At 46.6% G+C, this 27,567-nt stretch overlaps 1 protein-coding gene across 1 annotated transcript; it reads right to left on the bottom strand.

Annotated features, from left to right (window-relative positions):
* On the bottom strand, positions 1-27,208 carry SNX15 (sorting nexin 15). The gene is made up of 8 exons (XM_069739096.1): positions 27,060-27,208; positions 19,395-19,430; positions 17,883-18,003; positions 15,922-16,037; positions 15,482-15,662; positions 13,715-13,858; positions 11,198-11,425; positions 1-704 (listed from the first exon to the last, which is right to left on the bottom strand). Exons 1-8 carry the CDS (start codon positions 27,156-27,158, stop codon positions 598-600), a joined length of 1,032 nt encoding a protein of 343 aa, XP_069595197.1. The 5' UTR covers positions 27,159-27,208; the 3' UTR covers positions 1-597.
* Between the last annotated feature and the right edge of the window lie 359 nt (positions 27,209-27,567).

The following is a 27,567-nucleotide window of genomic DNA, read 5'->3' as shown; positions in this document are numbered from 1 at the left end:
TACTCTGTACGCCCTGACATTTACTTGGGCTATTCATTCGGGAGTCAGAAATAAATGTACCACGTCCCCCTGGAAGACAAAGATATCACAAGACACACAGGATTAATGGGAATGAAGACGTTTTCCATCTGCAATGAAGCAGTGATACGTTGTTACAACAGCTCGTACCAAGAAAGGAGTATACAATAAATTCCTCTACGTGACATAAACATTAGATTAGAAGACGACTCCGGGGGTAATGTAAGAACTGGATATTGTACTTTTAGCAATCCGTATCGGACACTTTGAACAGGGTCTTCCAGTTATGATGCAAAACAAATGTTAATAGCTAAAAAAAATATAAAATAAAGTCTCAGCAACCTTCCATTATCTGCAGCAATGTCCAAGAGATTTTCTGACTGTACAGTGAGGACAATGGGGAAAAACAAATAAAAAGTAATGAAAGCGTTTGGTTCTAGACTCCTCTGCGGAGCAAGAGATCCTTTGTTCTAGGTCAGAAAGAAAGTGCACAAAATTGTCATCTTGGCGGTCGTAAACTTTGAAATAAAAGGTCACTTTTTGTACCAGATCCAAGGACCCGCTTTATAAATATGGGGGTCACTCAATGCTCCCACCCATGTGATCCTGAAAAATTTGTTCGGCGTGATGAAGATATTCTGCCGTTCTGCGCCTCACAGCATCACGTCGGTCCGGACAGTGGTCATCTGGTAGAAGAAAATAAAAGGGAAGTCATACACTGATGTAAATGAAGTCATGGAAGGGATCTACTCGGTCGAAAAATATCAATTAGTCAGTACTTACCCCTGTCTGGGTACAGCACGGCGCCCTGCCGCTGCTCAGGATTCAGCGTTTTAGGTTCAGCGGTGATGTCACGTCGGCAGCTCCCATCACCGCTGCAGCCAATCCCTGAGTTCAGTAGTAGACAGCATGAGCCACTGAGCTCAGTGATTGGCTGCAGCAGAGATGTGAGCGGCCAATGTAACATCACCGCTGCAACCAAAACACAAACTAGAGCAGCGGCAGGGCGCCAGCGCTGAACCCGGGGAGGGTGAGTGTTATCTGATTTTGTCACTTTACATGACAGGCAATGGTTAAAGACCACTTTTCTAAAGAGTGGAAAACCCCTTTAAATAGTTGAAAGAAAAGACCTAGAATCCAACAAAATCCTTTGATAAAAAAATATCACTTACATCCCAACAGCAAATGGCGTTTATCATCGGTAGACACTGAGCTGTCTCACAACTGTGTCATAAGCGTGGATTTAAAGGGGAACTTTTTTTTTTTTGGTGGTTTTGTCACAGCTTTGGTCAATTTTACATGATCGGGTGTAAATCCTACCCTGATCACCAAACCAACAGCCGCATGGCTTCTACTGATGCTGTTCATTCAAAGGATCAGACACAGGATTGAAATGTACTAACCTCACATAAAATTGGCCTTAAAAAAGGTATCCCCATCTCCAAGATCCTATCCCAATATGTAGTGGGTGTAATAATAGTATTATTAGCAAATATATCAAATTAGAAATGCTGTATAGTTCTCCTGATACACTATGTCACTTACCCCATGTGCAGGCATTGCAGTAGCTTATGTATCCATGGTTACGACCACTAGCAACTAGCTGTCACTATATAACTAAGCTACTGCAATGTCTGCACATGAGGTAAGCGACAGAGCGTATCAGGAAAACTATACTACGTTTCTAATTTGATGTATTTGCTAATATTAATACTACACCTAATACATACTGGGATAGGATCTTGGAGATGGGAATACCCCTTTACGGTACCCATTCACATTAGATAAAAATCAACTAAACCAAATATTTTTTTGCAGTATTATCTGAATTAAACTATCTAATGTCAAATGAATGGAAACAAAGAAAGATTGGGGATCTTAAGTACAGTGGCATGCAAAAGTTTGGGCACCCCTGGTCAAAATTACTGTCATTGTGAACATTTAAGAAAGTAAATGATCTCTAAAAGGTCTAAAGTGAAAGAGGACACATTTCCTTTGTATTTTTGGCAAAAATATATATATATTTTAATCTTTTACATTTGAAAAATTACAAAAAGGAAAAGGGGCTAATGCAAAAGGTTTGGCACCCTTGGAGATTTGTATGGTCAGAACTTTTTGACCGAGGTTTCCGACCTTAATTAGCCGGTTAGGGTTATGGTTTGTTCACCATCACCGTTAGGAAAGGCCACGTGATGCAAATTTCCAGCTTTATAAATGCCCAGCCTCCTCTAACCTTGTGCCAAAAAAACAGCAGCCATTCTTTTCAGCAGCTGCCTAGCACTCTAAAAATTAAAATAATGAAGGTCCACAAAGCAGGAGAAGGCTATAAAAAGATAGCAAAACGTTTTCAAGTTGCCCTTTCCTCAGTTAACAGGAATAGTGGAGGTCAATAAAAGGTCTGGAAGACCCAGCAAAGTTTCAGTGAGAGCTGCTTGTAGAATGGCTATAGAGGCAAATCATAACCCCCGCTTCATGGTAAAACATCTTCAGAAAGATTTAGCAGACTCTGGAATTGTGTTACATTGTTCTATTGTTCAGAGACACCTGCACAAATATGACCTTCATGGAAGAGTCATCAGAAGAAAAACTCTCCTGTGTCCTCACCATAAAATTCAGCATCAGCGGTATGTAAAAGAACATCTCGGCAAGCCTGATGCATTTTGGAAACAAGTCCTGTGGACAGATGAGGTTACAATAGAACTCTTTGGTCACAATGATCAAAAGTAAATGTGGAGAAATAAGGGCACAGAATTTCAGTAAAAAAACATCTCGCCAACCATTAAGCATGGGGGTGGATCAATCATGCTTTGAGGTCGTGTTGCAGCCAATGGCACAGGGAACATTTCATGGGTAGAGGGAAGAATGGATTCAATGAAATTTCAACAAGTTCTTGACGCAAACATATCACAATCTAAAAAAGCTCAAAGTGAAAAGAGGATGGCTTCTACACATGGATAATGATCCTAAACACACGTCAAAATCCACAATAGACAACCTCAAAAGATGCAAGCAGAAGGTTTTACAATGGCCCTCATAGTCCCCAGATCTGAACATCATTGAAAATCTGTGGCTAGACCTCAAAATAGCAGATGATGCAAGACGACCCAGGAATCTCACAGAACAGGAAGAATTTTCCAAGGAAGTACGGATGAAAATCCCTCAAACAAGAATTGAAAGACTCTTGTCTGGCTACAAAAAGCAATTACAAGATGCGATACTTGCAAAAGGGGGTGCTACTAGGTACTAACCATGCAGGGTGCCCAAACATTTGCATCGGCCCATTTACCCTTTTGTAATTTTTAAAATGTAAAAAAAAAAAAAAAATCACAATATTTTTTTTTTTTGCCTAAAATACAAAGGAAATGTGTCATCTTTAACTTTAGCCCTTTTAGAGATTATTTCATCTTCAGCTTTCTTACATGCCATGTATCTACAAGACGGACTCGTCGATCTCTAGGGACATAAGCAGGGACCATGCGTGCACCCATGTATGTGGAGATTGGGAGCAATAACGAGCAGTGTTTTATCCTACAGATATCTGAAGCCTCTTTCAGAAGTCTGTTTTTTCTCATACGTGAAAAAAACGGATGTATTTCAATCAGTGTGTGAATCAGATTTTCAGCTATTTTTGGTCCATGTGTCAGTTGTTAAGATTAGTGTTTAGTCAATTTTTCTTGAATGCAAAAAAAAAAAAACTTCTTAGAGTGTTTTTCAAGCTTTTCCTCACAGTCAAGTGAAAAACGGGGACTATGATACACCTAGGATGCCATTCAGGTGCAGTCCAAATTTTTCACAGACCTGTAGACTTACATTGGCGGGACTGATCAGTGACTCAAATCAAAAAATGGATGTGTCTCAGTGCTTTTTTTTTAAATCTTTTGTGAAAAAAAATAACGAAATAAATCACCCTACAGACATTTGAACAGCCCAATAGACTACATAGGGTACAGAGTAGATCTGCGAAAAACATGGATACAAGACGTACATGAAAAAATAGGGATTTTTGTGTACTCACCGTAAAATCCTTTTCTCCGAGCCATTCATTGGGGGACACAGACCATGGGTGTATGCTGCTGCCACCAGGAGGCTGACACTAAGTAATACAAAGAAAAAGTTAGCTCCTCCCCTGCAGTATACACCCTCCTGCTGGCTCCCAGCTAACCAGTTCGGTGCAAAAGCAGTAGGAGATCAATAACGACATATAAGCGTAAAGCATGTCACATTATATATAAGAGTATAACATAGCAAAATATAAAAACAAAGCATAAGCTAATAACAGGGTGGGAGCTGTGTCCCCCAATGAATGGCTCGGAGAAAAGGATTTTACGGTGAGTAAACAAAAATCCCTATTTCTCCTTCGCCTCATTGGGGGACACAGACCATGGGACGTCCCAAAGCAGTCCCTGGGTGGGGACAACATCACCTCAGGCCGTGTAGCCGCTACTTACAAGTGCGCCACCGGCGGCCTGCAAAGTCCACCTGCCCAGACTCACATCTGTGGAAGTGAGTGAATTATAGTGCTTCAAGAATGCATGCGGCCTGGAGGAATTCGCAAGCTTGCGGACGTGCTTGCCGACGTCTGGCGCCTAGAGCCTTCAGACAGGAAGATAGGCTGACATCTAGCGCGAAAGGACTCCTGGATGGAGAAAAGAATCCACCAGGCTAACATGGCCGAAGAAAAACGGCTAAACCCTTCCTGCGACCGTCAGGAAGCCTACTTACCATCGAAAAACCCGAGTAAAGTGTCCAACCTCTGGAAGGACGTCGTCCTCGATACGTACCCACTCGGAGCACTCGCTTCTTCCAGATTATGGAGAACCTATTCCGCTTTGTGGGCTAGAGCCGAAGGAGATGAGAGGACGATGCCCCTGCAACAGTGGAGATATAATACCCCTTGGCAACGAGGGAAGGGGATGCTAGAGGGCAACCTTGCCTTGATGGTAATAAGGAAAAAACATAAAGAACAGAGCGTCGAGATCTGAAGACTCATCAGGAGGACAAGAATGCAGAGAAAGAAGGGGAGAGACCCTCCCTGATAGAAAAGTCTATCCGGATCAAAAAAGGAGTCCACTGTAAGATGCCCAGGACCATTAAGGTCCCACGGATTTAACGGTACGCGGTAGGGAAGAACTACAGGTTGAGGCCTGCGAGAAAGACCATATTTCCAGCTTGACGCAATAAGCCGGAAAAATACTAGTACCGCAAGCGAGAAAAAAACAAACAAAAAACCTGACATGGTCAGTGCGGGTATCCCGGGATCACTGGGGCCCTACCCGCTTCCGAAAAGATTTCAGATGTAGTGGAAGAGGGGTTATGGAAATTGGTACCATGGAAGAATAGAGCATGCACTGCGATGGACTTGGATCGCGAGGCCAAACCATGAACTGGAGTACATTGGCGTTCAGCTTGGACGCCATCCGAACTACCTGTGAAGGCAGGTCCGATGGAAGACTTCCGAGTGAAGTTCCCACTCACTTGAGGAGAAACCCGGACGGCTGAATATGTCTGCCGCCCAGTGTTCTACTCCAGGGTATGTACTGTTGAGATCACCGAAGATAGATCTCGGCCCATCAGAGAGTGCGAGGTACCTTAGCCATGGTGCTAGACTGTGGGTACTTGCTAGATGGCTAACTTGTGGCACAGCCGAGGCATTATCCAACTGAAGACCCGCCAGAAGGCAGAGGACCTGCTGAAGGAATAGCCGTACCGTTCGGATCTACAGAGAGATGATCGGGAGAAGAAAACTGGCAATGGTATTTCCCAATAGCCAATGGGCCAGGAGAAGGCTCTGGATGAGGAAGGAGCTCAGAGACTACCCTTTGAGAGCCTGATTGACTTGCAGAAAACGAGCGCAGCGAAGGAAACTGCTTCCGTTGACGTCCTTTCCCTCAGAACCCTCCTAGCAAATTGAATGAACCGAGGGAATGAGAGATCAAGTGCGCAAGCTCCCTGTAGAAGGGCCACGACCTAGACTCGAGAGAGAATAACCATCCTTCTTGGCCAGGATCATCCTCAAGAGGATCTGCTGGGCTGAGAATGAGGGAAAAAAACTTGTCTAAGTTTAGCTGCTAGCCCAATAGAGAGGTAATTGCAAGTGATATAGACGACTCAGCGTAGTCCTAGGAGAGCGGCTACAAGGTCGACCAAATAGGGCAGGACGACCATGCTTCTAAGGTGCAAGAAGCACATGACAACAGTCATGACCCTTGCGACCACTCTGGTGTGGTAGCCAGGCCGAAGGGCCAGGTCGTGAAAGTGCTGTTCGCGAATGGAAAGGCGAAGAGATTATAGTAGGGAGGAGAGATAGGTATGTGAGGGTAAGAATCCCGAATGTCGATGGATGCCAGAAAAAAAACACGTTTTTCTGTTGAAGTAATGGCTGAGCGGAGGAACTCCATCCGAAAAAAGAAAGGGCCCTGTCAAAGGTTGTTAGAAGTTTGGGGTCCAGGAATGGAGATACTTTTCATTCCCTCCATTTTGGAACCAAGATCCCTTAGATCTAGACTGTCCTGGCCAATGCTTCCACTGCTGGTTGAGTCTGAAGAAGAGATACGATCCCTTGCTAGTCTCCCGCTCAGAAGATTTGATAGGCCAGCTATACTGTGGAACGAAGTAGTTAAGGTCTGGGACCCGGAGACTTTCATTCCCTCCCTTTGGACAAGCAACCCATGTGGCGGCTAAGGAAGGGTAGAGCGCTGAACCCGAAACCACAAGAAGGAATGAACTAGATTTGCTATCCGACCGTCTGTGGAATCTTAATTGATGATACACCGGCTAGGATACTGGTAGGAATATCACAAGAAATTCTGCTCGGAGAGTCTGCCAAGTGGCAGAATGCGGGACTGTAACCAGCAGGTCTCTGCCATCGTCGTGCAGAGAAGAAAATAAGGAAAAAACCTCGATCCACCATCTTCTTAACAGGGACGTGGAGAGGAATCGTCCGCTTTCTTGCATCTGATACAAAGGGGCGAAACCCTCCTTGTTGGGACGCCACAAATGTGTGCCTCAGTACATCCCCAGAATTGAGGTTTCCGAGTGGACAGGGCAGGTTGTGGCGATAGACCTGGATGCAGAAGATACATGGAGGCGACACTCCGTGTGCTCGTTTGTTGAAGGTGTGGGGGGAAATCGGAGCCCTTTAAGGGACCCGTCGTCCATAAAATTCCGACCAGGTATGGTATCCTACCTAGAGGTCTCTGTCCAGTGCATCACCCGTCAAATTGTTGATGGAGATTTTCTAGAACCTGTACGTTTTTCTAGAATACTTGCGGCCCCTGCTAGCCGACGGCTCCCATTGTAGGAGAGGGAGCATGTTGAGTGCTCCAGACCTCAGTTAGGGTGACCAGCTTAGGATAGATGATGTGCCCTTAAGACCAGTAAATACTGGTCATGCGCCTTTAAGACTAGGGGTTACTGGTCATGAGCCTTTAAGACCAGGGAATACTGGTCTTGTGCCTTTAGTAAGAAGACATACTGTTCATGTGCCTTTAAAAGCAGGGCATGCTGGACAAGTGCCTTCAAGAACCAGGGCCTACTGGTCATAAGCCCTTAAGAACCAGGACATACTAGTCATGTACCTTTAAGTCCAGGAGATAATGGTCATGTGCCCTTAAAACCAGGGTATGCTGGTCATCTGCGTTTAAGACCAGGGCGTACTGGTCCTGAGCCTTTAAGTCCAGGGCATAATGGTCACGTGCCTTAAAGACCAGGGCATACTGGTCGTGTACCTTTAAGACCAGGGCATACTGGTCATGTGCCTTTAAAAGCCAGGGCATACTGGACATGTGCCTTTAAGACCAGGGCATACTGGTCATGTGCCTTGAAAACCAGGACGTACTAGTCATGTGCCTTTAAGACCAGGGCATACTGGTTATTGCGTTTAAAACCAGGGGATACTGGACATGTGCCTTTAAGACCAGGGCATACTGGTCATGTGCCTTTAAGACCAGGGTATACTGGACACGTGCCTTTAAGACCAGGGTATACTGGTCACGTGTCTTTAAGACCAGGGGATGCTGGTCACGTGCCTTTAAGACCAGGAATACTGGTCATGTACCTTTAAGACCAGGGCAGAGGAATGTTGGACAAGTGCCTTTAAGACCAGCAAAGCTGGTAATGTGCCTTTAAGAACAAGAATGCTGGTCATGCGTCTTTAAGACCAGGGATGCTGGTCATGTGTCTTTAAGACGAGGGCATACTTGTCATGCATACTGGCCTGATTAAGTACTAAGGAAAGGGAGACCGGCTTCTGGCAGAGCAGAGAATGCTGGGGAAGTGACCCTTTTAAAAATAGGGGACCCTTAGGGTATGTTCACACGTTCCTGATTTCCATCCTTTTTTTTTCAGGACTGTTTTTTAAAAAACTGCAGCTCTTGGCAGAAAACGCAGGTCCTTTTTTTGGTCCTTTTTTTATGCGTTTTTTGATCCTTTTTTTGATCCTTTTTTTATGCAGTTTTCTATGCAGTTAAAATGGCTGAAAATACCCTAACCCTACCCCTACCCCTACCCCTACTCTAACCTTAGTGGAAAAAAAAAAAAAAATTCTTAATTTTTTTTTATTGTCCCTACCTATGGGGGTGACAAAGGGGGGGGGGGGGGGTCATTTACTATTTTTTTTTTTTTTTATCACTGAGATAGGTTATATCTCAGTGATCAAAATGCACTTTGGAACGAATCTGCCGGCCGATTCGGCGGGCGCACTGCGCATGCGCCCGCCATTTTGCAAGATGGCTGCGCCCAGGGAGAAGACGGCCGGACGGACACCGGGACGCCGGGTAAGTATAAGGGGGGGAGATTAGGGCACGGGGGGGGGGCATCGGAGCACTGGGTGGGGGCATCGGAGCACGGGGCGGTGGGATTGGAGCACGGGGGGGCGGGATCGGAGCACGGGGGGCAGCCACACTCCGCCCACGCACTTCCGCCCGCTTCCCCGCACTTCCTGCTGCAGCGGTTCGGCACCACAAACCGCAGTAAAACCCGCAGATATTTTTTTCATCTGCGGGTTTTACTGCGGGTTTGACCTCACAATGGAGGTCAATGGGTGCAGAACCGCTGCGGCTCCGAAAAAAGAAGTGACATGGTACTTCTTTTTTCCCGCAGCTATTCAGCGCGGTTTTTTTTTTTATTTTCCGCATTGTGGGCACAGCAGTTCCTGTTTTCCATAGGGTACAATGTAATGTACCCTGCATGGAAAACAGCTGCGGAGCCGCAGCGGGAAAATCGCGGCAATTCCGCATGAAAAAAAGGATCGTGTGAACATGGCCTTAAGACCAGGGAATGCTGGTCCTGGGTTTAATAAAAAGGCATGGAAAGCTGAGGATGCACCTGTGGGCCCAGCGACTACTGGGCAGAGTATCAAATACCAGGGAATGAGTCATGAGACCAGAGGTTAAAAAGTAACTTTCGTTGCTGGGAACTCACAGCTCTCTGTTTGCAAGCCTGCACACTGTACTATATACTCTGTAGTTGCAGGAGCACCAGAGATTGCAGCCTTAAGTATATAAAAAACAGGAAAGCTCTTAAAGCTGCCGGGATGCGTGCCGGGGGGGGGGGGGGGGGGGAGGTATTGGGCGATTCCCTTACTCAGATTCTGAGTCCCCCGTCTGGAATAGCGCTGAAAAACCGCTGGCCGCAGCCCCCTCCAGAGAAATAGTGACCGCAATGGAGGAGGAGGAAGATGGCCGCCGAGATCTCGTCTGGAACGAGAAGCGCCTGAATAGGGGGGCGGAGCCGCTAGAAGGATGTCGGCGGTGGGCGGGGCTTCCCGGGATGCGGCCTAAACAGGGCCGAAGCCGGGACTAAATTTATGGCTTCGGCCGGCGCGCACCCGCAGGGAGAGGGAAAAGGGCCGCGAAGTTCTGTGGAGACCCTGCCGCTATGGAGCCCTCCTCTGACCGCCGGAAAGAATGAAATCTCAGCACTTACCCCAATATTGGCAGATGCTGTAGGTCAGAGCTGCCCGGGTAGATGGGACTGCAGGGTTGGGGAGCCTCCATCCACCATCCCTGCAGAAGAGGGGTGGAGAGGAACCGTCTGCCTCCTTCCATCATCCGCTTTTTTAGTGGTGATGCAGTGGGGGCTGCTCGGACGCCACGCTGGAAGGTGCCTCTGTACAGCCGAGGGTAAAACCTGGTGGGCAGGGCTGAATGTCCGGCAATAGGCCTGGCTGCAGAAGAGGATACTGAAGGTGACACTCCAGTGCTCGTCTGATAAGGGAGGGGGGAGATTGGTGCCCTTGAAGGGGCCCGTCGCCCCTAAAATCAGCTCAGGCAGTGGCTTCCCACGTCGCAGGAGAGGATACGGAGAGGTAAAACTCCCGTGCTCGCCTGTTGATGGTTCGAGGAGATCGGAACATGAAAGAATCCGTCGCCCCATTCGACCGTAGTAAAAAGTAAAAAACGGTAAAAAAGAGTTCTTTGGGTCTGAATAGCAGACCCGTCCGTGTGCCTCCTACGGACACTAAGCAAGAACTGGTTATCTGGGAGCCAGCAGGAGGGTGTATACTGCAGGGGAGGAGCTAACTTTTTCTTTGTATTACTTAGTGTCAGCCTCCTGGTGGCAGCAGCATAACACCCATGGTCTGTGTCCCCCAATGAGGCGAAGGAGAAATGACCTCTGAATGAGGCCTAAGGTGTACGCCATCTTTAGGCTCGTGGGTTCCTACATCTCTAGGTTTCATTTGTACAAGCTTCCATTACAGGCTGACCATTATAGATTACTTTGCTCCTTATACCAATAAGGCCTCATTCAGACGTCGCTTTTTCACGTACGAGTTGTAACGGTGTTTTTCATGGATAGAACTGGTGCCCATTATAGTCTATGGCTGTTTTTTTAGTCTGGGAGAGGTCGGACATGAGAACATGGTCGATTTTGATCAAAGTCATGGATCAAAATTACCCATACAAGTCTAATGGTGCGTGAAAAAAAACCAACATACAAATTTAGATAGCGCTCAGATGCCATGTGCGTGCTTGTCCATTTTTTAATGACTGGAAGGGAACACTGAAGAAACCTCCAGGCAAAAAAAAAAAAAAAGTGATGAAACCCAGTCAGTTTTTACCATCACTGACCAAACTTTGAAGAAAATCTGATGCAAAACACTGATGAAAATCAAAGAAACTTTTTTTTTTTTATACGAGAAAAATCATGGCTGTCTGAATGGCGTCTTATCCACAGTCACCTTTCACTCCTTTTAACAAGATGTCCACAGCGTTTCTGAAGAGCCGGAATGCTTCTGCGTAGTCTCCAGATGACTCTCTGCCCATCGCCTCCTGGACTTCAGCGGTAGCTTGTGAGAGGTACGATGCCCCATCTTCTTCCCCGAAAAGCATGGCGGGTGCGAGCTCCTCTTCATTGCACCGCACCGACAGCAGGTTCAGAGAGGACTCTGTCTCCGACAGCGCACCGTCTACAGATACAATCACAAGGAACGGTATATAAGGATGCAGCGCTTCAAAGAATTAACCCTAGTGTACAGTCATATAGTTTTAAAGGGGGTGTCCACTACTTCCAAAACTTAAAATAAAAAAAATGGAGGGGTGGTTCTGAAAAAATAAAAGAAGGCGTACAATCCGACGGTCTCCACCAGGACAGGAAGAGATGACGTCCCGGTATTTAGTCACCTCTCCATTGAGGCCTGTGATTGGCTGCAGTGGTCTGGAGAATGGAATAGGACATCTGAGGAACAAACTTAAATGTAATTTCGGGAGAGGTGCCAGCAAAACAAACCAAAAAATTGCCTATTTTTACACAACTCGGGCCAGATTTATCAAAACAGTCTAATAAAGAAATGCTTTGTTGCCAATAGCAACCAGTCACGGCGTAGCTTTCATTTTACAAAAGAGGTTTCAGAAATGAAAGCAGAGCTTTGATTGGTTACTAGGAGCAACAGAGTGTTTCTTTTTGACGGTTCTCATAAATGAGACCCATTGGCCCCGATACATCAAGACCGGCCTCTTAGGGTATGTTCACACGTTCAGGATTTCCATCCTTTTTTTTTCAGGACAGTTTTTTTAAAAAACTGCAGCTCTTGGCAGAAAACGCAGGTCCTTTTTTTGGTCCTTTTTTTGTCCTTTTTTGATGCGTTTTTTTATCCTTTTTTTATGCAGTTTTCTATGCAGAGACTGTGTGTTTCCTAGGAAGCTTTTTAGGGCTAAAATGGCTGAAAATACCCTAACCCTACCCCTAACCCTATTCTAACCTTAGTGAAAAAAAAAAAAAAAAAATTCTTAATTTTTTTTATTGTCCCTACCAATGGGGGTGACAAAGTGGGGGGGTGTCATTTACTATTTTTTTATTTTGATCACTGAGATAGGTTATATCTCAGTGATCAAAATGCACTTTGGAGCGAATCTGCCGGCCGGCAGATTCGGCGGGCGCACTGCGCATGCGCCCGCCATTTTGCAAGATGGCGGCGCCCAGGGAGAAGACGGCCGGACGGACACCGGGACGCCGGGTAAGTATAAGGGGGGGAGATTAGGGCACGGGGGGGGCATCGGAGCACTGGGGGGAGGGCATCGGAGCACGGGGGGTGGGCATCGGAGCACGGGGGGGCGGGATCGGAGCACGGGGGGGCAGCCACACTCCGCCCACGCACTTCCGCCCGCTCCCCCGCACTTCCTGCTGCAGCGGTTCTGCACATCAAATCGCAGTAAAACCCGCAGACATATTTTTGATCTGCGGGTTTTACTGCGATTTTGACCTCACAATGGAGGTCTATGGGTGCAGAACCGCTGCGGTTCAGGAAAAAGAAGTGACATGCTCCTTCTTTTTTGCCGCAGCTATTCTGCGCGGCTTTTTAAACGAAATTACGGACCATGTGCACAGCAGTGACTGTTTTCCATAGGGTTACATTGTTATGTACCCTGCATGGAAAACTGCTGCGGAACCACAGCGGCAATACCGCTGCGGTTCCGCAGTAAAAAACGCACTGTGTGAACATGGCCTTAATGAAGAAGGCAAGGTGAAAAATGGATTGTGCCTCACCACAACTTTGACAAACAGGGGTCGCCATGCCCCCCATCCAACTCCAGCTTCACGCACTTTGTCAGACCGGAGCAAAAATCTAGTGAAAACACCAAAAGTCACAAAATTTTGTCACAGCCTCAGTTTTTTTAAAGTTTTTGTTTATGCTGGCTTTCTGGAGTAAAATCTTTGTGAATTTAGGCCATGAACTGTATTACATAGCTAGCATCAGGACTGTGGAGTCGGTAAGCCAAACCCCTGACTCCTCAATTTCCATGACACCAAATCTAAATCCACCAAAATGGGCTCCGACTCCACAGCCCTGGCTAGCATCCGCTTTTACCAGCAGCTATCGGCACTACCACCATGTGCCCCATCAACCTACCGCGATGCGATTATGGGGCGACGATGGGCTAATGTAAACAGCTGGGGGGGGGAAGGGCGAGCTAAATTGTTAAACTGGAAAATATGGAGAAGCTTTTTTTTCTATCCGAGAAAATTAATATTTGATCGAGCCCCAAGTCTGAAATCTTCATTCCTTCACTCATTCTCATACCCCGGGTTACGCAGTTTTGCCTTGTGTATTCCGGGACGCCATCTGTCCGGCCCCTTCCTGTTACGTAATAGACTAATACTGGCTAGAAACTCCCAATAATAAAAGACTGTGCTAAAAAAATGGCTTACCATTCAGAACAGATAACAACAATAGCAGTAATAAGAGGAAGACATGTACCTTCGGCATAGCAAGGGTCAAAAAGCGCCAAGTCGTTGGGAGCCAAGGTTTTTGGAGCTGGAGTAGGATTTGCGGTCTCTTCCTCCAATATTTGGCATAGGTCTTCACCGAGATCAAACAGTAAATCGAACTGACTTGGTTCTGCTAAAAATAAGTAAAATACAAAAACCCGCTCTACATTATCAGGATGCTTCAGTTTCAAACAAATCCATTTTGATACACCCTAGTATGACATTCGGAGTTATTAGAGTCCCTAATTCAGGACCCACATCTGTTACCAAAAGTAGAGAAAGGATCAATATCTTAAAAGGGTATTAAAGTTTCAGCAAATAAAAGTTTAATGAAAAGTTATACAAAGTTTCTAATATTTAAATAAATTTAGTTTTTCATACTGCTCGTTACTAAATACAACTCTAAAGACTGTAGAGTAACCAGGCAGGCACCAGTGACTGCATTATACGTCCAGGACGGGCTTTATGCAGTCATAAGAACCAATTAAAGGGATCCTCCAGACATACAGTATTGTATACAGGATCTGATTAAGATGAGCGGACCTGAACTTAAAAATTCGGGGTTCATACCAGACACTTAGTGTCCGAGCTGAACTCCAGTCACGGACTCCTCCCGGACGTCAGTTTTAATGTTTGGAGTTCCAGGGCAAAAGAGACAGACAGAGACCGACAGAGAGAGAGAAAGACAGAGGGAGAGAGAGACAGAGGAAGAGAGACATACACACACATACAGGCAGACAGAGAGAGACACAGAGAGAGACTGACAGAGGGAGAGAGAGACACAGACAGAAGACCGACAGAGGGAGAGAGAGACAGAGGGAGAGAAAGACAGAGAGAGAGAGACATATACACACATACAGGCAGACAGAGAGAGACTGACAGAGGGAGAGACACACACAGAAGACCGACAGAGGGAGAGAGAGACACAAAGACAGAGAGAGAGAAACACAGAGACACAAAGAAAGATAGACACATAGACAGGTAGACAGAGAGGCATACAGAAAGAGACTGAGAAAGAAAAAGAGAGACAGGCATACAGACAGAGAGGCATACAGAGAGACAGGCATACAGACAGAGAGGCATACAGAGAGACAGGCATACAGACAGAGAGGCATACAGAGAGACAGGCATACAGACAGAGAGACAGTGAGGTAGAGACCGAGAAAGAAAGACAGAGAAAGAGAGACACACACAGAGACAGGCAGACAAACAGACATAGAGAGAGGCAGACAGAGAGAGAGTCACATAGAGACAAGCAGATAGACAGAGAGAGACAGAGAAAGAAAGGAATACACAGAGAGAGAGAGAGAGAGAGAGACAGGCAGACAGAGAGAGAGAGCGAGAGACACAGAAACAGACACAGGAGTGAAAGAGACAGAGAAACAGAGAGAGAGACAAATGAAGAGACAGGCACACAGAGAGACAGGCAGACAGCGAGACAGGCAGAGAGAAAGACAGAGAGAAAATTTTCCAGCTCCGAAGTTCGGGTCCCCATACATTCCAGTGGTGTCAGATTTAAGTTCGGATGAAGTTCTGGTACCAGAACCTGACTGTCCGCGGGTCCGCTCATCCCTAGAGCTGTCCTGACGTACCTGATAGTGGCCGAATTAACAATGAATGAATCTGCGCAGTGCTGCTCCCGTAACATCTGGCTGAAGCCACAGCTGAGAGCGATTCATCAGTGTGGGTGCCAGGTGTCGGACCCTCACTGATCTGATATGGAGGACACCTACACCCGCCAATAGTGCACACTTGCCGCTGCTATTGATGGCATCCTGGACTTCAGGCAGCACTAGTGTCTCCATCTCATCAGAGCCATCCACCTCTTCTTTTAATTCTGTAGAAGAGCTCCTGACTGGTTCTGGGATTAACGGCGGAGGCAGCACCACTGTATCTGCAGAGTCCGGGCCATCCGATCGCAGGGTAACGTCTCCCGTCTGGTGACAGGACAACACAACACCACACAAACAGTTAGCAAAAACGGCCACTCCTGATTTAAAGGGCTGCGCTGACTTTTGCATGGGAAGTGAGAGGTGTCAATAACATTATGACCCCATTTACCTGCCAAGACACGAGCATGATCAGCATGTATCAGGCACGGCTGATGTGTGGGGTTGTAATGTTGGCACTGCTCACCTCCGATGCACAGCTGAGAGGTGCTGGATGACCCCTTTAAGCTATACTTATACATCTTACCCTGAAGAACTCCTTTAGTTGAGGACTATTGTTTAGGGCTACGATGTTCACCGTGAACCTCAGCATGTCTTCTGCAGCTTGCCTGCGTTCCTCTATAACAGGAGCCTCGAAACGTCCTGGAATATGTGAACGCCAAAGTAGATCATGTCACACACAAAAGTATAAATGTATTAGTTTATCACAGAGTTTATGAAACTTTGCAAATCAACTTTACTGGGGGCTTGGTCTTCATTGCAGTAAAAATAAAGTTGCATTTAAGTGGCACCAAACCCCCAATTTTCCCCAGTCCACATTCCCAGAATTTGGAGTACAGATGATGGCAGTGACAGGGTCAGCACCTGGGTCTTCCTAACACTTGGGATAAACGGCTGCAGGAGATAGTTCTGATAAGCAGGACAGTAAGGGAAGGACACAGGCGCTGACCCATCACTGCCATCAGCTGTACTCCAAAGGAGTACGGTCCGACATAAGAGAGGGAAATTCTGGACAATCAGGGGTGTGGAAGCCACATGCATGCTATTTTATTAACATATATTTAAAAAAATTCCTAGTAAAGCGATTTCCAAATTTTTCAGAATTTTCCATGTGGGACAAAATGATGATAAAAAAATGAAATCATTACTCTTTAAAATGATTTCATGGGATTTTTATGTGACAAGTGACCTGTAAGTCCTGTGAAAATTGTGAAACTGACGGGAGAAGGAGCGCGGCAGCTGAAAACGGAGCTCTCGTACTACGCACGCAATGTGCATATAATTGAATGCTCAGAAGAATAAAGGCATAATTTGACATATTTACGAGAAAATTGGTTGAAAATTGTAGGTTTTCAAAACACAGTCTATTAGGTAGGTGGATCAATGTAAAGGAAAGATCCACCTTCAGAACTAAACATAGGGCTGCACACAACCCTATACACCCAACAAAGACACATACAGAGGTCCTGGAGAAAGACCCCCAGTTGGCCAAAACGTTGACTGACATTTGTCTTTTGCTTGATGCCGAATCCCAATAAACCACACTTGTAGCAAGAACTTCTACGCTTGTCTCCACTAGCCTCTACTGTCGACATCACTGCAGCCAATCAATGACCATAGTGATGGGTGCAGTGTGCATGCGCAGAGCTACTGAACTCAGCGATTGGCTGCAGCTTCGTCAACGCAACAAACATCAACAGAATACTCAACGATGGATCTGGGGAGGCAGAGTAAAGAAGTTTTGCTGTTTTTTTTGTACTACAAACTGTAACCGTGGAATTGGGGTTTTCATAAACTGGAAACCCCTTTAATGAATGGAGATTTCTCACTATGGCCATATACACACAGGGGCTAATTCAGGAGGATTACAGACAGAATCCATCTGAAAAGAAACCCCAAAAACCACTGAAATGGTTAAAAGAAGTGGCATGCTCATGCTTCAGGTAGCTTCCGCTAGGATGTCTCCAGCTCTCTATAGTTAAAGGAGTATTCCCGTCTCCCAAGATCCTATCCCAATATGTAGAAGAGATGATAATAATATTTGCAAATACAGTACCTTCAATAAGAAATGTAATATAGTTCTTCTGATTCGCTATGTCCATCTTCTCATGTGCTGGCATTGCAGGACCTTAGGTATCCATGGTTATGACAATTAGCAACTAGAGAACTGTCACTATATCAGTGGTCATAACCATGGATACCTAAGGTCTTGCAATGCTGCACATCATGAGGAAAGAGACATAGCAAATCAGGAGAACTATACTACATTTCTAATTGGAGGCATTTACTAATATTATTATTATTATTATTACACCTACTACATATTGGGATAGAATCTTGGAATATCCTTTTAACAGTATAGAGCGAAGGCCGCGCAGTGGTAGACCGCTGCAAGAACAGCGACAAAACAACGATCGCTGACAAATTCCTGAAGCAGAAACTCGCCGACATCTAAAAGACGACTTGTGCACATAGCATAGGACTTACCAAACACCTGAGCCCGGGGAAATGGAGGGAATTCCTGCGTGCGCTGGAAGAGATTTCTGTGAGTGTACGAGAGTTCTCCATGAAGTTTCTTGAAGTCACTGTAGCGTTTCCAAACTACAATCTAAAAGACAGTGAGGGCAGAATGAATAAGGCTCCGTTCAAATGTGCCGTAATCATCCGTTAGAACGGATCCAGCAGCAAATCTGTTAACTATAAAGTTGGACTTATTGTCCAGCTTAAAAAAAAAAAGATTTACAACTGAATCCTTTTTATTTTTTTTACATTGAAGTCGATGGGAGCCGGATCTGCTAACTATACATTAGTTTTTCTTCCATTTGAATCTGATCCAGGAGGCAAAAAACGGATCTTTTCAAATAAAAGAAAAACAGACGGCCCATTATCAGATCCGGTTTCCCATAGATTTAGTTGAAATCATTTTTTTTTTTAGCTGGACAAAAAAAGTTGTGTCTGGAAAACTACACTGTTGATTGCAGCTGGATCGGTTGTAACGGATGATCACTGGACGTGTGAACGTGCTCTAGTTCTGATTAATCAGCATAAACTAGACCGGACGTGCAAAAACCGGAACCAAAGTGATGACACTACATGGTAAACCTCTTCCATACGCCACCTCTTGGCAGACTTACCTTATACTGAGATCACGTCTCATGCATCTTACATCTCCACTTTGCCAAACACACTTTTCGACACATTTTTCAAAAATGTCCCTATGAAGCACAACTAGTACCTAGCACCCTGCTGCTTTCCAGATTGTGAGCACTGTGCCAAAGCTGGTCGGAATTAAAACGACAAAGCGCTCTCCGAAGCTTGAAAAACAGTGCTTGCAAGCTGAATAGCAAAGAACTTGTAAGCACTGAGCATGTTCTGCAGTGGTGGTCGGTCTCCGAGGCAACAAGCTGTTAACAAAAAGAAAAATGTTAAAGGGGTTGCTCACTACTAGAACAACTTCTTCTCGCTCTAAATGTTTGGCCACAATAAAATGAAAAAGCCTATACTCACCTTCCAAGCCGGTGCCGTTCCAGCGGTGCCGGCACTTCTGGTCCTGGGGATCTTGTGCGCTTGCATAACACGTGGTCCCCACCTTCATATGAATTGATATGAAGAAGAAGTCAGAGATCAGTTGCAGCCCGGACTTCCTCTTCATGTTCAATTGGACAGAAGGAGGCGGAGACAGTGACGCCAGCTCTGATTGGGCGCCAGGCATCACGTGTTACACAACCGCACGAGAGTCCCGGGACCACGAGTGCCGACACTGCTGGAACCGTGCCGGCACAGGAGGCAAGTATCAGCTTTATTATTGTAACAGGGCAGGACATTTAGATCCACTACTAGGACAACCCCTTTAATATCTCAAGAACGGCGGAATGTTTTACTAAACGGTAAATTGTAAAAATGTGCTGTATTTACAAGCACTATCCGAGAATATCAATTTATGAAGATGCCAATACCACTTTAAGTCAACAGTCATGTATATAACTGAAAAATAAGTACCTCTTTAACATCCTGAGGGTTCTTCTTTGATATAAACTGTGGAAAATAAAACAAAAGAAATATATATAATATGGACAAATAGAGGAAAAAAAAACGAATAAGGATCATGATAATTAGCCAGAAAAGCTCAGTTTATTTCACCAATTATTTTTTTTTAATCATTCTGCAGTGAGGCCAGCAATCACAAACTGTGGCTTGGTGGGCCACTTAGTTGGTAAACCGAGGAGGTCTAATGATAAGACATTGTTTACTTTGATGGGTATCCCTTGTACAAATATATATACGGTGGTTATCAATTTTAAAGTCTCAGGAAAGATAACAAATGGTAAAGGTACCTTACACATAACGATATCATTAAGGATATCGTTGCAACGTCACGCTTTTGGTGAAGTAGCAACGATCCCGCTAACGATCTCGTTATGTGTGACAGCGACCAACGATCAGGATCCTGCTGGGAGATTGTTGGTCGTTGGGGAATGATCAGGACCTTTTCTTGGTCGCTGATCACCCGCTGTCATCGCTGGATCGGCGTGTGTGACGCCGATCCAGCGATGTGTTCACTTGTAACCAGGGTAAATATCGGGTTACTAAGCGCAGGGTTTTTTAATGGAAAACTTTCCAGCAGTCTCGTTATCATCACTGACAGGATTCTAGTTACAGGAAACACCATAATAATACAGAACATAGCACAAAATCCACTATTCACAATAGGCAATGTCACAGCTCACCTGCTCCCCCTCCCTTCACAATGACGGTAATTAATGAGAGCATGCTGATCACATACTTCAACACCACTAGTATGGTCAGAGTCAGTCTACTGCTGCTAAAGGTCCATGTGTGTTTTACGGAAAAAAAAAAATACGAGCCTAGATTTAGGTCTGGTGGGCAGCATGAAAACTGCAAGATTTCAGTTTTTTTTTTTTTTTTTATACAGATTGTGATATGAAAAAGAAAAACTACATTTGACATAAATAACAGATTTTAACAATAGGTTACATTCTGATGACACATTCCCTTTAGGGAATTGGGATGAGTGAAGACCCCCCCACAGGCCCTCCCTGGGGCACAAGTATATCATTAACTCAAAACTGATAATAAAAATACAAGACGGATTTAATCGGCCAAGGTATCATTTTCATCAGTATAACGGTGCGGCCCTGTCACTGTTTGTAGGTTACTCAGCACAACCCGACTGATAGGTTCCCTTTAATATCAGCCCACAGCTGTCTGCTTAGTCTTTGCTGGTTATTAAAAATAATGGGGGAAAGCCAGGTCATTTTTATTTTTTTAGGGGGTGGGAAGGGTCCCCCCTTTTTTAATATCCAGTAAAGGCCAAGCAGACAGCTGTGAGCTTTTATTAATAGCCTGGAAGCTTCATGGATACTGGCCTCTTCCCAGAATAATAATACCAGCTCACAGCTGTCTGCTTTCCCTCAGCTGGATATTAAAAAAATAGAGGAACCTTACGCCATTTATTTCTTTTATTTATTAGCTAAATATATGTACAGTAAGCTACACATGCACGGCAATTATATATGTCACTCACATTTGTTACCATCATCTATCTACTGTATATATGTATAAGATTGCTTTATTACTTAGAAAAGTAGCTTGAAATGACAGAATTCCTGTATGTAAAAGTGGATGTTAAAAACGCATTGTATACGGATGCTAGGTAAGGGGAAAAAAAGCACGACACTCACCTGACGCTCTCCAACTTATGCTGAGCATCTCAGCTACTTTATATATGCAGATGTGAGCGTACCCCAAGGCTATGTGCACACAGCGCGTTTTTTCCACAAGGAAATAGACCAAAAATGCTATGAAATCCTTATGCAAGCTAATCCAATGACAATCCTGAAGTTTTGTGCACATGATCAGTAATTTTCCTTAAGTATTTGCAGTACGCTTTTTTCTGCAGCATGTCAATTCTTTGTGAGTTTCTGCAGCGTTTTTCACCCATTGACTTCAATTGAGTCAGTCAAATTTGCAGCAAAAACGCAGGAATAAAAATATTTGCGTAGTTTTTGTTTTGCGTTTTACCGGCTTCCAATGATGTTTCCCACACTGTCATCTGTGTGACAGCTTGGAAAACACCGGCATGAAGGTTCTCATTGGCGGTAACGCTACTGCCGGTAAGACAATCGGTCAGAGTGCTGGCAGATGTCAACGTGACCCCGCAGCTGTGACTGCGACCCTCGGTAACGCTACCGCCGGTATATGTTACCATCAGTCAGAGTGATGCAGGGTCACACTGTCAGATGTCAGCGTGACCCTGTAGCTATGACTGTGACCCGCAGCGGTGACCTGCAAAAAAAAGCTTACCGCAGGTGAGCAGGCGTGGGCTGATGAGACTACTGCTCTCATCGGGCTACGTCTGCTGTCAATTATAACAGTGACAGCAGGTGCCACTGAAAGGAGACATAGTATCATCTGACGGTGACCGTGATCACAGTTTAAAAAAAAAAGTTAAATAATTACTTAGACATTTACATAAAAATAAAAAATCATTACACTCACCTAACACCAAATCCCTGACACCTAGTCAGCCTTGTCTCCTAGAGAAAATAATAAACCAACATATGCTCACCTGTCTGCCATAATCCACGTAATCCCGAGTGTCCCAAGGCAATCTCACATGTTTTACAGTCACATCGGGAGATGTGACCGCTCTACCCAGCTGCTGGCGATAAACTGACAGGAGGTAATCGCTCCCGCAGTGTATCACTGAGCTGCTGTGAGAGAGTTCACAGGCGTTTATCAGCTGATCAGCTCCGATGCTCTCACTTACGGCACCGCTGCGTGAGAACTTTCTCACAGCAGCTCAGTGCTATACACTGCAGGAGCGATCACCTCCTGTCACTGTATCGACGGCTGTCCTGTCAAAGTGATCAGGATCATCGTTGGGACCTTATGGATTATCTTCTCTGCGGACAGGTGAGGTGTATTGTGGTTTATTATTTTATTTTTGCTGCAGGAGACATTGGCGTCAGTGGATTAGGCGTTCGGTGAGTGTGGTTTAATTAAGATTCATTAAAGGAGTCTGTGTCATTATTTCAAATAAATGACTTAATTCTGGGTCTGTTTTTTTTATACAGTATCACTATGGTGCTACTAATGGATAGGTGTCTTATAGACGCCTCTCCATTACTAACCTGTGGGCTTGATGTCACCCGACAATACAAAGGTGACATAAACCCCACAAATATGGGAGAAAACCAGAGAACCCGGAGGAAATCTACGCAAACACAGGGAGAACATACAAACTCCTTGCACATGTTGTCCTTGGTGGGATTTCAGTCCAGGACCCCAATGCTGCAGTGCTAACCACTGAGTCACCATGAAGCTCTATAGTAGGATCTAATTCTCATTTTCTGATAGAAAAAGTACATTGACAAATTCCTGTATTTATTATTTGATAATTGGTGCAGTGCAGATGAAGACTCACACGATCACACCTGTACAGTGAAGGAACGGACACTCAACTGTATATAAATATAGTAATGGCCGCTGTTCTCAGAAACTCTGTTTGTTCCGTTGTGGGAAAAGAAGTGGAATAAGCCCTGTCTCACATCACGTTTTTGTGGTTGACTTCCGTTTGTAAGCAAAAATAAAGTAAACATATAGTTAAGCTTGCACTTCTACAAATTATGATGGTAAAAACATGTCAAATGGGTCTCCGTCTGACACACAACCGTTTTGATCTGATTTTTATATAAAACACAAAACAAGCCTTCTGCTACGCTTTTTCATCAATTAAAAAAAAAGGAAGAAAGTTTAATCTTTTTTTTGTAAACATTGCAGTCTACGGAAAACAGAGCCAGAGGTGTCGTCATACGTTGGGCCGTCCTGTGTTATCACGTCGTACGTGGTGCCCTCATACATTGTGCCATCGTGCAGTCCTCCGCTGTGCCCTCATACATTGTACCATCCTGCGTTGTGCCCTCATACATTGTGCTGCTCTGCGTTGTGCCGTCCTGCGTTCTGCTGTCCTGCGTTGTGTCACTCTGCATTATGCCCTCATACATTGTACTGCTCTGCGCTGTGTCCTCATACGTTGTGCCATCATGCGTTGTCACATCGTACATTGTGCCGCTCTGCGTTGCGCCCTCATACATTGTGCCGCTCTGCGTTGCGCCCTCATACATTGTGCTGTCTTGCGTTGCGCCCTCATACATTGTGCTGTCTTGCGTTGCGCCCTCATACATTGTGCCGCTCTGCGTTGCGCCCTCATACATTGTGCCGCTCTACGTTGCGCCCTTATATTGTGCCGTCCTGCATTGCGCCCTTATACATTGTGCCGTCCTGCGTTGCGCCCTCATACATTGTGCCGTCCTGCGTTGTGCCGCTCTGCATTGTGCCCTCATAAATTGTGCTGCTCTGAGCTGTGCCCTCATACGTTGTGCCCTCATACATTGTGCTGCTCGTTGCGCCCTCATACATTGTGCTTCTCTGCGTTGCACCCTCATACATTGTGCCGCTCTGCGTTGTGCCCTCATACATTGTGCCGCTCTGCACTGTGCCCTCATAAATTGTGCTGCTCTGCACTGTGCCCTCATACGTTGTGCCATCATGCATTGTCACATCGTACGTTGTGCCCTCATACATTGTGCCGTCCTGCGTTGCGCCCTCATAAACTGTGCTGCTCTGCGTTGCACCCTCATACATTCTGCTGCTCTGCTTTGCGCCGCACTGCGTTGTGAGTCCCGCGTTTTGCCGCTCTGCGCTGTGCCCTCATACATTGTGCAGCTCTGTGTTGCGCCCTCATACATTGTGCTTCTCTGCGTTGCGAACTCATACATTGTGCCGCTCTGCGTTGCGCCATCATACATTGTGCTTCTCTGCGTTGCGAACTCATACATTGTGACGTCCTTCGATGTGCCGCTCTGCATTGTGCCCTCATAAATTGTGCTGCTCTGCGCTGTGCCCACATACGTTGTGCCATCATGCGTTGTCACATCGTACGTTGGGCCCTCATACATTGTGCCGTCCTGCAATGCGCCCTCAAATTGTGCTGCTCTGCGTTGCGCCCTCATACATTCTGCTGCTCTGCGTTGAGCCCTCATACATTGTACTGCTCTGCGTTGCGCCCTCATACATTCTGCTGCTCTGCGTTGCGCCCTCATACATTCTGCTGCTCTGCGTTGAGCCCTCATACATTGCACTGCTCTGCGTTGAGCCCTCATACATTGTACTGCTCTCTGCATTGCGCCCTCATGTATTGTGCCCCTCTGCATTGCCCCCTCATACATTATGCCGTCCTGTGTTGCGCCCTCATACATTGTGCCGCTCTGCATTGCCCCCTCATACATTATGCCGTCCTGTATGCGCCCTCATACATTGTGCTGTTCTGCGTTGCGCCCTCATACATTGTGCCGTCCTGCGTTGTGCCCTTATACATTGTGATGCTCTGCGTTGCGCCCTCGTATATTGTGCCCTCATAAATTGTGCGGCTCTGCATTGCGCCCTCATACATTGTGCTTCTCTGTGTTGTGCCCTCATACATTGTACAGCTCTGCGTTGCCCCCTCATACATTGTACCTCTCTGCGTTGTGCCCTCATACATTGTACCGCTCTGCGTTGTGCCCTCATACATTGTGCTTCTCTGCGTTGTGCCCTCATACATTGTACCTCTCTGTGTTGTGCCCTCATACATTGTACCTCTCTGCGTTGTGCCCTCATACATTGTGCCGCTCTGCATTGTGCCCTCATACTTTGTACCTCTCTGCGTTGTGCCCTCATACATTGTGCCGCTCTGCGTTGTGCCCACATACATTGTGCCGCTCTGCGTTGTGCCCTCATACATTGTACCGCTCTGCGTTGCCCCCTCATACATTGTGCCTCTCTGCGTTGCGCCCTCATACATTGTGCCGCTCTGTGTTGCACCCTCATACATTGTGCCGCTCTGCGTTGTGCCCTCATACATTGTGCCCTCATACATTGTGCTGCTCTGCGTTGTGCCCTCATACATTGTGCCGCTCTGCGTTGCGCCCTCATACATTGTACCTCTCTGCGTTGTGCCCTCATACATTGTACCGCTCTGCGTTGTGCCCTCATACATTGTGCCGCTCTGTGTTGCACCCTCATACATTGTGCCGCTCTGCGTTGTGCCCTCATACATTGTGCCCTCATACATTGTGCTGCTCTGCGTTGTGCCCTCATACATTGTGCCGCTCTGCGTTGCGCCCTCATACATTGTACCTCTCTGCGTTGTGCCCTCATACATTGTACCGCTCTGCGTTGTGCCCTCATACATTGTGCCGCTCTGTGTTGCACCCTCATACATTGTGCCGCTCTGCGTTGTGCCCTCATACATTGTGCCCTCATACATTGTGCTGCTCTGCGTTGTGCCCTCATACATTGTGCCGCTCTGCGTTGCGCCCTCATACATTGTGCCTCTCTGCGTTGTGCCCTCATACATTGTGCCGCTCTGCGTTGTGCCCTCATACATTGTACCGCTCTGCGTTGCCCCCTCATACATTGTGCCTCTCTGCGTTGCGCCCTCATACATTGTACCGCTCTGCGTTGCCCCCTCATACATTGTGCCGCTCTGCGTTGTGCCCTCATACATTGTACCGCTCTGCGTTGCCCCCTCATACATTGTGCCTCTCTGCGTTGCGCCCTCATACATTGTGCCGCTCTGTGTTGCACCCTCATACATTGTGCCGCTCTGCGTTGTGCCCTCATACATTGTGCCGCTCTGCGTTGCGCCCTCATACATTGTGCCCTCATACATTGTGCATCTCTGCGTTGCGCCCTCATACATTGTGCTGCTCTGCGTTGCGCCCTCATACATTGTGCCGCTCTGTGTTGCACCCTCATACATTGTGCCGCTCTGCGTTGTGCCCTCATACATTGTGCTGCTCTGCGTTGTGCCCTCATACATTGTGCTGCTCTGCGTTGTGCCCTCATACATTGTGCCGCTCTGCGTTGCGCCCTCATACATTGTGCCGCTCTGCGTTGCGCCCTCATACATTGTGCTGCTCTGCGTTGTGCCCTCATACATTGTGCTGCTCTGCGTTGTGCCCTCATACATTGTGCCCTCATACATTGTGCCGCTCTGCGTTGTGCCCTCATACATTGTGCCTCTCTGCGTTGTGCCCTCATACATTGTGCCTCTCTGCGTTGTGCCCTCATACATTGTGCCTCTCTGCGTTGTGCCCTCATACATTGTGCCTCTCTGCGTTGTGCCCTCATACATTGTGCCTCTCTGCGTTGTGCCCTCATACATTGTGCCCTCATACATTGTGCCTCTCTGCGTTGTGCCCTCATACATTGTGCCTCTCTGCGTTGTGCCCTCATACATTGTGCCTCTCTGCGTTGTGCCCTCATACATTGTGCCGCTCTGCGTTGCGCCCTCATACATTGTGCCGTTCTGCGTTGTTCCTCGATTTTTCCCCTTGCAATTTTCTTTTTTTTATCCAAAAAACATGGTCCCGTGACATACCTACGAGTGGAGACTTTACATGGAAACTTTTCTCTGCACAGGAGACCTGCCAGAAGTGACAGCAGGCAGCGGTCACAGGATGTCAGCAGTCAGTCACCACTTCTCCAGGATCAGTGCCATAGCGCATGAGCACAGGATCTCCCCAGAGCAGACATACAGCGCCCCCCCGCGGTGCTCTCCATCTCCGCACACCCCCATTATGCCGCTTTGTCACTTACTTCAGCAATGACCTTGTACTCTGTAAATCCCTTCGGATTAGTGCGGGTGTCGGTCACGTGATACCTCCGGTCATACTGATCCCGGACAGCCCGGGACATTATGGCAGTGACACTAGAAGGAGTGGATTTTTTTTAGATAATGACGTCACCGGAAGGGGCGGGGTCTCATTCAGTCCGAGACTAGTCCAGTGAAGACCCAATAGCAGGAAGCTGCGGTGTGCACTGCTGAGGCGGCTGGAGAAGAGAGGCGGGAAGTGAGGAGAGGACCGAGGGGCTGCACCGTGGAGCAGTATGAGGAGAGGACCGAGGGGCTGCACCGTGGAGCGTGTGAGGAGAGGACCGAGGGGCCGCACCGTGGAGCGTGTGAGGAGAGGACCGAGGGGCCGCACCGTGGAGCGTGTGAGGAGAGGACCGAGGGGCCGCACCGCGGAGCGTGTGAGGAGAGGACCGAGGGGCTGCACCGTGGAGCGTGTGAGGAGAGGACCGAGGGGCCGCACCGCGGAGCCGT

This window comes from Ranitomeya imitator, chromosome 9, assembly GCF_032444005.1.
Source record: "Ranitomeya imitator isolate aRanImi1 chromosome 9, aRanImi1.pri, whole genome shotgun sequence".
NCBI classification, from domain to species: domain Eukaryota; kingdom Metazoa; phylum Chordata; class Amphibia; order Anura; family Dendrobatidae; genus Ranitomeya; species Ranitomeya imitator.
Note: the sequence above shows the minus strand (reverse complement) of the source record. Positions and strands in the feature narration are given on the sequence as shown.

Coding starts and splice junctions, on each gene's coding strand:
- SNX15 (XM_069739096.1), bottom strand. CDS start 27,158: ATGTCCCGGGCTGTCCGGGATCAGTATGACCGGAGGTATCACGTGACC. Junction 16,038..17,882: donor TCCCCGGGCTCAGGTGTTTG/GTAAGTCCTATG, acceptor CACATATTCCAG/GACGTTTCGAGGCTCCTGTT. Junction 13,859..15,481: donor GGATGCCATCAATAGCAGCG/GCAAGTGTGCAC, acceptor ACTTATTTTTAG/CAGAACCAAGTCAGTTCGAT.